This window comes from Poecile atricapillus, chromosome 1 (assembly GCF_030490865.1).
Source record: "Poecile atricapillus isolate bPoeAtr1 chromosome 1, bPoeAtr1.hap1, whole genome shotgun sequence".
NCBI classification, from domain to species: Eukaryota; Metazoa; Chordata; class Aves; order Passeriformes; family Paridae; genus Poecile; species Poecile atricapillus.
Window position 1 is genome coordinate 137,535,778 of NC_081249.1, and position 12,028 is coordinate 137,547,805.

At 39.1% G+C, this 12,028-nt stretch overlaps 1 protein-coding gene across 7 annotated transcripts in view; it reads left to right on the forward strand.

The window, feature by feature from the left end:
* Positions 1-12,028, forward strand: part of CD44 (CD44 molecule (Indian blood group)) — a 48,382-nt gene that overhangs the window by 16,129 nt on the left and 20,225 nt on the right. For 5 of the 7 annotated variants that reach the window (XM_058829561.1, XM_058829563.1, XM_058829564.1 and 2 more), the window contains exons 2-6: positions 1,910-2,075; positions 4,429-4,565; positions 5,111-5,182; positions 5,801-6,043; positions 6,924-7,019. In XM_058829561.1, the coding sequence (XP_058685544.1) occupies positions 1,910-2,075; positions 4,429-4,565; positions 5,111-5,182; positions 5,801-6,043; positions 6,924-7,019 (714 nt within the window). The remainder of the gene's footprint in view (positions 1-1,909; positions 2,076-4,428; positions 4,566-5,110; positions 5,183-5,800; positions 6,044-6,923; positions 7,020-12,028) is intronic. The other 2 variants (XM_058829562.1, XM_058829569.1) reach the window with 1 other exon arrangement.

The window sequence follows — 12,028 nt, forward strand, 5'->3', positions numbered from 1 at the left end:
ACGTGTGTAGGCACGTAGCCCACATGGAGTTCCATTAAGCCTATTTGTGTAAATAAGTCTACCATTTTAAACAGCAGAAGTCTAAGTAATTGACTCTCTAAGTGGAATTCTGACTATGACTGAATCTCAGAGTGGTAATAGAGCATAAATTGTATGGGTTGAGGCTTGATGACAGCTAAATCAACTCACTCTAAACAAAAGTGAACTTGACTTTATAATTCAATGAATCTAGGATTAACTGCAATCAAATGGAACCCAAAGCAAGTGTATGCTGCTTTCACACCAAAAGCTTTTTAGAAATTAACCTAAAATTATCAGAAAACACGTTGATAATAAATTAAATAAATTCCAAGAAAATTTATCTCCAAAATCACTGAGCTTGTTACTTTAAGGTAATCAAATACAACTTTGTGATGTGATCCCATATTTAACATTAAGTCTTGGGTCTCACAGAGTATATTTTATATTAGAATATAAGAAGGGAAAACTGAAGAGAAACCTTTTTCTTGTCTAGGTCATTTATGCTTAATACAGCTACTGACTGGACAACTTCCAAGACAATGTCAGGCATCTGGAGCCAAAGTAGAAGTTGCTTGCATGGCAGATATGAGAGCAGCTCCATCCCATAGCAGTCAAGCAGTGACAGATGGCCCATATGTTTTTTAATGACAGATGATAATAAAAGTATTAAAATTACTAAGAACCGTAATCAGCAAGGCTGACAAACAGCTCTGAAATAACAAATTGATTTTGTCTAAATTAAATGTTTTTGTCAGCCATTATACTGGGGAAGGGGGAGTGGTTGGAGTAAGGTAGTTTTTTCATTCTTTTTGTTGAAAGGCTATCCAAGTAGCAATAATGATCATTCCTATTGCCTATGGTACAAGTATTCAAGGTTGGATGCACAGCTTTAGAGCTGCTTTGGACAAGCAAGCAGCAACACTATTGGACTCCTACCTGTGCTGTGAATAGTGGTTGTCCTCTCATACATCACCCAGTCTGCATCTAATCTGGTATTTTATCTCCTCTGAGCTAAGGAAAGGAAAATTCCTTTCAGTTTACACTGAGTAGATACCCTGTACACAGAATAACATCAGTTTATGAATGGACAAAAGTAATTAAAGAAGGAGTGCATGCCTTGATTACTATCATTTGCTTTCGCATATATGCTATAGAGCAAAATAGACTGTCAAGCAAAAATTACATTAGGAAAGTTGCTCATTATTTAGAATGTGTCAATGCAAATGTGCATGAATTGCATTTCGTGTCTTTTAGAAAAACAGTTCTTATATGTAATCATTTTTTTTCAAATAGACAGTAAGGAGACATCCTTTTAATATTGGAGAAGACTGGTCTATTTTTCCCTTTCTTGCACATGGAACTTCCATTAAAATTAAGATAAAAATGCTCCTCTTTGCACTGGAAATAATAGCTACTCCTATGAAGTGTCCTTAGCAGTTGTCATTCTAGTCTGGAGTTGCAACTGTTTTTTTTTCTCTTGAGGGAAGGGTGGGGCAGAAGCAAAATTAATTCACATTGCTTTGAAGTGTCCTGTTGTTTCCCCATTTCTCTCCACGCACATAATTATTTTTATTTGTATTGATACTATTATTATTAACCCTTTCTTCTGCACATAAGTGTTAATGCTATGTCAAAATTCCTAGATACCTCATGAAAACATATTGTATTGCCGTTTTTGGGAAGGCTGGAGTTTTGGCTCATGCCTCAGCCCAGTGAGGGGAGGTATGAAGAAAGTGATTGAAAGTGGCAGTGATTTTCTGAATGAATTGGTCGCTGGTTGTTTCAGGTTTGTCTTGAAATCATTGCACTTGAAAAGAAATAATTTCCAGGTCTTTGGTGAAGCATTAGGTCTAAATTTTTAACCTTTTTTTTTTTCCTTTGATAACAGAATTCAATATAAGTTGCAGATATGGAGGAGTTTTTCATGTTGAAAAAAATGGCCGCTACAGTCTCACACGATCTGAAGCAGTTGAACTCTGCAGAGCTCTCAACAGTACCTTGGCAACACTAGAGCAGCTGAAGAAAGCTCATGAGCTTGGATTTGAAACTTGCAGGTAAAGAAATTCTTGAAAACATAATATATCATGACACCACTAGTGTAATAATTACATTTGACTTACTGTAGGTGTCAAGATCGGCTAAGTAAGTTATATTCTGTAGTGAACAAAACATCTTTGCAAACGTGTGTGTTTGCTCTGGGTCCAGTAACAAGCAAGTCCTTGATGCGTGTAGTTTTTACCATTTATCTTAGAAAAAAATCATAACCTCTCACAGATAATCTAAAGGCAACAAAAGATTGACAATATAATAAGCCAGTCGGGAAGATGTTCAGATCACAGTGTGTCACTGAGCAATTGGTAAGATAAGTGATGGTAAGAAAATATGACCAAGGTGAGGTCAAAGGCTGAGGATAGTGTATGCCCTGTGTGGAACTGGGTCTTGCCAAGGAACAATAAAAGCAGCAGGTGGTACTGTGAGGGATGAACTCTTGACATCCCAGTGAAGAAGTGGCCACAGTATCAGTGCGTTCCTGTAATCTGTGAATGGACATGTTTCAGATGACAGCTACAGTTATTATTAAAAATCCCAAAATCACGTTGTCAAGTGACCTAATTACCCATTGTAATCAATGATGTGTGGGACAACAAATGTGGATGATACAGACTCCCCAGTTTCTCAAAAAATTACCAGACCAAGAGACTAGGAGTTACAGAAAACTTTTCACTCAAAAAAATTAAATAATTAAATTAAATAGTGCTGACATCAATACTGCTTGCAACTATTTCCTGTTCTGGCATGTTCATTTCACAAGTATTGTGGTGGTGAAATATGTGAGCAGAGAATTCTTAGAGGATTCTTCCATCAGAAGTGGAAATGCAATTTAAAATTGTACCACGTAAAGACTAGAAGCAGTTCTTTACTCTGTGGGGAAAGTCCTTCATAACACAGTAGGCACGTTCTTTTTCTGACATCAGCACATGAACACACACAGCATTCTGGATTGCCCAGCACTACACAGTATTTAGAGATCAAATCCGAAATAATGCGTAGGGGTAGAGATTTCTATGCAAGCAATTAGGAGTATTCTAAACTATGGAATGTATTTTCTAAAGCTAAAATATAAAGGAAATTGAAAGAAGAAGAGGGATTTTTTTTTATTTTTTTTTCCAGGGGGAAGCTGTAATTTTTAATTACTGTTACAATTTTCCCTAATTCACAATTTACCAGAGGACAGATTAGGACATGTAAGCCATATAGACAGGATTTCTTCCTCCCTTCCTTCTGGCCAACCCTCCAACCCTATTACTTTCATTTGATGATCCAGTGCTAGTAGTAATCCTCAGTAGTAGTCAGTGAGCTTTAACTCTTATTAAATGTGACTAGGAGAGGGAAAATATGTGCATATAACCATCCAAATGTATATGAATAAGATGAATGAACATAACATAACACAAGTAGGTCAATAATGGTTTGTAAAGTATCAGCGTTGTAAGCTTAGTTGGGAGTGTGAGTAAAGTAATTTATAATTTCACCTACAAGAGAGTTTCAGAATTGCAAGTATCTGCACTTTAGACATGAAACTGGAATGATGTTCATAGATAAAAAACTGCAAAGCTGTGACATTTACTCTTTCCTGATTAATCATTCCTCTCAAGAAGTAAAGCAAAACCCAAACCAAGCCCCACTTCTTATTACCGTTCTATCACATCTCCTGTTAAATGCATTGGAATCAATCAGGTGTTACAGGACTGCAAAACAGTAGTAATGTATTTATTATACCTTGTGTAACCACAGCCTTCACTGAATTATGTGAGCTCTGTGCACAATAATCACACTGTTCAGCTGAAAGATACAGTAAGAATTTGTGCATGAATAGTTCTTGTATTTGAATATTTTACTAGGCTGTCAGTTTTTTGCAGAAAATTATGTGTGTTGCAATCATTCTTTAAACTTGCTCAGGTACCATAAATTGAGCCCTCAACATTTCTGAGGGAAGTGTCACTGGACAGCGTGTTATGTCAAAGCAATGAAAACGTGAATCCAAAAAGAATGGGAATTTAGTGTCAGGTAATACAAACTCACACAGAACAAAAAGTGCACTTGTCTCTGTCACTTTCACTCCCTTGCTCTGGAACTGATCACCGTACCTAGCTAATAAGATGCATATTTAATTTAAATGGGTTCAGGTCTAGAAATTAAACACAAAATTATGTTGAGTGATGGGAGACTGATGTAGGCACATGTGAGAAAGGAACACTCAAATGAAAAAGGAACAAAAATGCGACAAAACAGTATGAATAAATACATGCACTTTTTAAAAATAATGCCTTCTTTGTAGCTTCCTGATGTTTGAGGCGACATCTGCAATAGTAAGTAATATGGTTTATTTACTTCTGTTCTTCACAGGTATGGTTTCGTGGTGGGGCATATTGTTATCCCACGGATCAATCCCTATCATCTTTGTGCAGCAAATAACACTGGCATTTACAAACTTTCAGCAAATACAACTGCTCGGTATGATGCATACTGTTACAATGCGACAGGTAAGGAGATGATTTGATGATGCATTTTGGAAACAGATTGACTAAAAATAACATGTAATCTCCTATTTAAGGTATTGGAATGAGGGCTTATATAATAAACATAGCCTGGTTTTCACTGAGAATAAATACATTTTGTCAGCCTCGAGAAGTGTATCTGTCATGTCAGCAATGACCATTTTGTTATCCATAGAGGGGATGGAGTTTGACAGCTCAGAAGGATTAGACTTGCCACTGCCACAATGACAGTGGGTCTGACTGCATTGAAACTGGGTCCTAAGGCTTTTCTACCTGCCATTGATTTCAGCCATTTTCTGGAATGGTTATGGAAATAGAGAACCTTGTTGTTAGCTGACAGAACAATCTTGAAGTGCCCTGTCTGGGAAGGTGGTACATCAGTGAATAACATTTGTCTGGAAATTTGTTTTCAGTCCCCCTCATCTGAAGCTGATGTTTTGTTATTATGTGTAATTGATGTGGGTACAATACGTGTGATTTTCTAATCCATTTTTTTCAAATTAATACTTTCTTTTTTCCTTCTTTCACAGAAACAGAGGAAAAAACATGTGAGCCAGTTGTAAAAATAGATACTTCTTTACTGAGTAATCAGGATGAAACAGGTACTGTACTGATAAGAAAGACGTGCACTTGCTCAATTTTTAGTAACTGGTTATCTTATTTCTACATAAACAATCACTAATATTAAAAAAGCCAAGCCAAACATAAGAAAAAGAAGTCAAGAGATGTTCAATAGCAGTGAAACAACTAGTCAGTTGTCATCCCCTAAAGCCTATGGAGTTTAGTTTATCTTAGGGTACCAAACATTCTCTATATAGGTATTTGATATTTTTGGCATCTCAGACCTGCTAACATCCCTTTGACATAAAGGAATTTGCTTAAGACTGCAACCTTTCTACATCTGATTTGAGCTCTTTGTTAGAAAAGCTGCTGGAAGCTTTAAAAAGGCTCATAACAAATTATTTCTTCCAATTCTAAATTCTGATTGACTTTACAAATGCCCAGATTTTATGTTAAAATCAAGCAGTTTGATAAAAATAAGTGATGCAAGTGAGGCCTTACAAATGCAACAAATACATAAATTAGCATATATGTCTTAGACGTATTTTAGTGATGTATTATCTAGGTTAGATAGGAGGGCAAAAATGGGTGAACTGGTATTAATCCATAGGTGTTACTCTTTATTATGGCTGTGTAGCTGTTTTATTCTGTTTCCGTAGTCATTGACAACGCGGATGGCTCCCGTTACAATGTGGACGGCACACGTCATACCGGCGGAGAGTCCTCAACCTCAGGGGTGGATGATGAAAATGCAGGGAGTGGATCAACCCATGAGACAACTCCCATGGATGCCTCCATCAGGAGATCCAGCCCCTCCTATTATGGGAGTCCTACTCCAGTCTCACAGCTGCCAGATCATACTTCTGGAGGAGGGGAGAAAGGAATTCCTGGAAAAGATTATGGTAAGGACAGTAGGTTGACACTAATTTCATGGAGCCCTGCCAAATACAAATGCCATATTCTTTTCTATTTATTTTTATTTAATCTTTTATGTTGCTTGTGTGGCTGAAATTATCAGAAGTCTGAAAGACTCGCTCCCATTGAACATTGAGGATACAGGTATAAGTCATCCTCTAAGTACAGTAAAGTTTACTGTGTGACTACAGGCCTTTTACCAGATCACCAATAACTTACCAGTGTTGGATACCAGTATTTTGCATCACTATCCTCAATTTACACTGAAATTAAAAAACAAAGAAAACCAAAAAAACCAAGAGCATTGGGATTATAAAATTACTTTTCACTGGTGGTATACTCATGGCATGTTTTGCTTGTTTTGACATGTAGCTAGTACCATGAAAGGTAAATCCTGAGATTCTCTTGCTAAGGAGCTAGGATCAGAAACATTCCCCACATTCCCCAAGGTGTGTGCTGTATATTTCTGTTGGTTGCCGTTACAACTGTTACCAGCTCTGCTTGCCTGTGTAAAATAGATTTTTGGGCTTAATCTCAAAATATATGTCAGCAGAGGGTAATACAAATAACTTCACTTATTGCTGTGGGATCCCCGTCCTCAAGGCATAAAGCTACAATGAGATCTTGGATCACATGAACAGATGGTTTCCAGAATGTTCATTATCACTGTAATGCATTCTTCAAATTATCTGAGTGATATCCTTACTGTGTCAGTAAGGTAAGCTTAGGTGGGGTCTGCCTATTTCTTCCCTCTTAGACCAATAAATGAAGGAATGAAGCTTGCAGGGCAGAATAGTTGAAGTATTTGTGAGTACTGTGTTGCAACTGGGCTAATGAAATAGTAATGATTTATCCATCACCATACAGATGATGAATTTCCATCTGTATCACCTGACATCTCTTTGGGGACGGTGGCCGGTGATTTCCGTGAAGAAGATGATGGGCAGTATCCTGCAAGTACTAGTAAGATTTACGTTTCATAATAACTACATTACACATAGATCACATTAAAACTGCTTTCTTCTTCCAGAAGGGCATTCTGGTAAGTGGTGAAGCATACAACACCTCAAAAATTGGAAAGACATAGAAATGCACTACTTTCCAGACTGGTTAAGTGGGAAACGAACTTCACTCTCTGAGGCAAGGGGAGCAAAACCATTCACAGTATGTTTGCTTCAGTTCTTGTAGCTGAGCTCAGAAAGATTATTTTGGGCTTCCCACAGCTGTTTTACCACACCTACTTTGTGAGGCATCACAAATTAGTACAACTTGTTATCACTTGAGGTCAATTTATTTCTGAGGCCAAAAAGGATATTTTTGTAGATTTGTGATGTTATTCTAATATATTTATGGTTGTGAATTTAGTTAATCCATGTCAGAATCATGGCCTTGCTAAGCAAGGCAGTGCTTTATATGGCAGTTTCAACTGCTGAGCCATTTGTGCACTGCAAAAACTAATTTCATCCTTGCTGTTGGCAATATGCATGAGAAAAAACTGAGGACTGTGGTGGCTCCACAGTCTTTGAGGACCCAGAAGAACAGTAGCCATTTTCTATTCTTTGTCCTTAAACAGCTTTACTGAGTTGGAGAAACTGCTTGCGATGATTTTATCAAATATGTACTGCACAGCAGCTACAATAAATAAAAAGCTTTTGAAGTCCTCATCCACATTTTAAAGTGGAAATAACATACATATGTTCACACTAGTTCTTATGGCTAGAGTGATAAAGATCTTTGCCTCAGAAAATAAAGTGAACCTAAAGGGAGAACATTTTAATTAAACAGAGGAAATCTACAGAGGCATGTTGTAGTAAAGATGAAACTGATAGAAATGAAAATTTCTTCCCACTGGTTCTTTTCTTTTTTCTCCCCATCAGGGGAATCCATGAGGAATTTGTTTGATTGTTGGTTGCTGATAGACGGTCAAATGGTCTAAGTGACTTGGAGAAGTGGTGCCCTTGTCACTGTATTTGGAAAACACAGGATAGAGGAAGAATGACTATGAATTACACAATTAGCAAAAGCTTTGCTAAAAGACATACGTTATTAAACCCAAACAACTTTTCTCAGAAGATGTGAAAGTTAGTAACACCTTGTAAGTATGTAGGTGGAAAAAGAAATATTAGGTTGATTTTACCGCAGACCTTGAAAAAAGTAGAGAATTTGCTGGTGCTTGTTTCCAGTGAAAGCTTTTGTTACAAAATGTTGCCTGTAAGAGGTGGAGGGTGCATAAAATCCCACCTGGTAATAGTGGGGAGTTTGGTTGACTCTGATGGTGATTTTTCCTTCCTGTATGTTTGCTTTTGTGTGCACGTGTGAGTTGTTGTTTCCTTGTACTGGTGTTTCTGTACCCACTGCAAAAACCTGTGCATTGTTTCTGTAGAGGAAAGCTTTCTGTTTTCATTTTAATACCTGATTACCAAATGTATTGGTCCTAAATATGTATGTCCCTTCCTGTTGCTAGCAGTTCTCTCTCATGGGCATGACTGTTTTACAGATGGAAAACTAGAGATATTTATGATCTGAAAAGATCAAAGAAACTATAAAGCAATGTGATAAAATGCGTCAATACTGATAAATGTGTATCACAGAAGTGATAACATTGGCATGTTTGTTTACAGGGTTAGGATTGATAAACTGGTTCTCTGAAAGAAAAAAAAAGAAAAAGATAAAGAAAGCAGTGCACCTGGGTTTTTCTGATAGCTTTGGCTGTTACCCAGCAACATCACTTTAACGCCAAAGTGTTGAACTCAGTTTAATTTTACTGCATTATAAATGAATCAGTATTGTAGTACTCCTTTTAGAAAGAGGTAGAGTATAAGCTGTGCATCTCTCTGAGAAGTCATCAAATATTCAGTAGCACAGGAGCAAGTGACATGGAGAGCAGTCTAAAAAAGAAGATAAAGCCATGCTCCAATATCTGTTCTTTAGCTCATAAAGCAGTACAGGCTCAGTGGAATATCCTGGCCACAATTTAATTTCCCATAAAAAAATCCGACAGACAAGGAAGCAGAAAATTAAGAAATAAGTAAAGTATTTGTCATATACCTTCAGATAGATGGCTGAAAATCTATCATCTAATTCTATAGTGTGTTAAAGTGAGAAACAAAATTGGTGGCTCTCCACCTGTACTACAAGTCCTTTGAAAAATTAAAGCTCTTTGAAAAGATATCTAGCTTAATCTAAAGAATTCTTTGCTATGATTTGAAATGAGCAATTGGCACAGCTCTTTGTTCTTCAGATGGTGCACATTCATTATTTCTCTGGATTTGGACATCACTAGTGGTGTTCTCCATCAAGTTAATAGTCCAGATTAATACACCATGAGCACTTTACCATTAACTTTCTCTCCTTGCCAAAACAGGCTTTACTCTCTGTTACCAGCAAATTATGATTCATCTTTAGGTGTGCCATGAATCAAGTGTAGGACACTTATTATTAATGAGCTACCTACATGAACAGTGAGTCTGACTGATTATTTTTCATCCAGATGTGATAGACACATTTCTATCTATTTGCAAGCCAGTGTGTATTTGGATGCACAGTGGATGAAAAGGCTGTAGATTCCTGTAATTTTTCTAAGCAGAAACATCTCTCCATTCATAAATATCTATCACAAAGCGGTAGAACTTAAAATTTTATATCCTGTGTTCTGAGACAATGTTGTGGATTGGTAATGTGATAAGAGTAAAGCTGCGCCTCTCTCCCTGCAATGTACTAATGCCTACCTGGAAAGGGGTTCTGGTGTCAAATTACCTGACAGCATCAGGTGAAGGGGAGTGCATGGGCCTTTCGAGAGGAATGGCCTCAGTTCTGTGCTAAGGTCCTTGGCAGCATTGGCTTTGTGGATACTTCTTTCATCTTTTAATTTATATCGTCTTGGTGGAAGTTCTGTTTCAAAGACTATCTACTCTCTCCCGCTGTCAGAGCCTGTGAGGAACTCATTAACCTTCTGGAGCGTGGAGGGGTTTAAAGCCCCAGAGGGCTTTTTGATGGCTGCTCTCAAGGGAGCCTGTTCTTTCCTGGGACTGCTAAAAGTGCTTGCATCTGGCTACGTGTTGCAGGAATGTCATGACACCATGGGTTCATGCATTCGCCCTGCTCTGACATCCGTCTCTGGCATGAGCGTGCTCAAGGTGCTGGTGCTGGTGGACTTGACTTTGCTGGAGGAAAAGTTGCTTCTCAAGAAATAATTACAAGATCTTGGTTAAAAGAGCCATGTCCTAACAGCTCCAGGGCCTCATCCTGACAACCTGGAGGAAACCACCACGCAAGCTTGGTGGAATCCGTTCTCAGACCACTGGTGGTGGTCGAATCCTGGAGAGAAGACGCAAGAACCCACTTCAGCAACCAAGGGTAAAGAATGTCGTGCTAAGAGACTGCTCTGATTAGGGGCTGAATTACCAGAGGCCAGGGCAGCAAGGTCCACAGATTATAAGTGGAGGGGGTGAATGTGTGGCATTTGTCACTGCTGTTCATTGCACTGTGCTTCAAGTAGGAAAAACAAATTCCTGGGCTCTCTCTCACAGACTTTACATGTGGTAGCAATAGAGCAGTTGTGCACAGTGTCCATGTGCCAGGGAGGCATTCTGCCTGTCTGAAAGGGATGAGTAGCGAGGCATTATGTAAAGCATGTACCTGGGTCTTTCTTTTTTCCTGTGTCGAAGCTGTTAGGAGCAGACTGTTCCAATGGGAAGGACTTGTAGGAGAGAGGAAGGAAAGGTTATCAGGCCAGCATGTTCAGCTCTACCTGCTGGAAGAGGACAGGGCATGGTTAGTGCTGTGAGCATGCAAAGGGTCCCAAAATGTATCTAAGAGCCCTAGTGGGACAGCTCCAGCAGGGTTGTGGCAGAGTGGTGAGCCCCTTGTGAGGGAAAAGGCCAGGAGCAGCTACGGCCCCTGGGAAGCACGGGGCTGTAAATTCTCCTCTGGGATTGCAAGGCTGCGAGTAGGGGAGGCAGGGAAGCTGAACTGCTGCCAGCAGAAGGCCTTGTGGGTTAGGGCTTCATGGCAGATTTAACATCATCACAGCAGATGTGACCTCCAGTGGCAGTGATTCAGATGATGAAGACTCTTCTGAGGAGATGATGTACCCCACAGTGTTTCCAGGCTGGGGCAGGAGTGTGGCCAAGGACGAGACTGCTCCAAGTACGAGTAAGGAACTTCTGTTGTCTTTGGTTGGTTTCTTTCTTAATTTTCCTGTCCTACCTGGACAGGTAGGTAACCTCCTCCTCCTTAGCTGTGTTTGAAAATTGGATGGATGATCTTAGCTCTTTTTCAAACACAACAAATAATCACCCACACCACAAAAAATCCCCATTTAGATTGTGTGGACTCCATATAGCTAAAAGCATCGCATTCTACTGATTCTTGAATTGTGGTCTTCATTCTCATTTGATTTGTGGACTTTCCTTGTGACTTCTTGGGGCTCAAGGACTGATTTATCTTTGGAGGGGATTTCCAACCTCCTACCAGTGGCATGACTGTTTCTCTTTGCCTGCCAACAACTAGTTGGCTTGCCTAGCATGGTGGATGAAAAGGCTGTAGATTCCTATAGATTTTACCTTAGCTGAAATATTTCCTTCTGTAAATGCCTAGCATAAATCTATGTATCCTGCTATTTGATGTGCTGTGTTTTGAGAAAAGGCTGTGCATTGGTAACGGGATATCGGTTAAGCTGCTCCTCTCTCTCCATGCTGTACTCATGCCTACTCTGAACTGTGTTTCTGGTGTGCATTCAGCTGACAGCATCAGGTCAAGGGGAGTGCATGTGTCTTTTGAGAGGAATGGCCTCAGTTCTGAGTCCAGGTCCTTGGCAGCATTGGCTTCATGGGGCTGTCAGTAGAAGACCAGTTTGCTTCTCTGGGTGGGCTTATCTCTGGGTATCCATTTTGCCTATTATGGATACTTACATCTTCTGTATGTGATATTCTGTCATCTTGGTGGATGTTCCTGATTCTGGACTCTGTTTC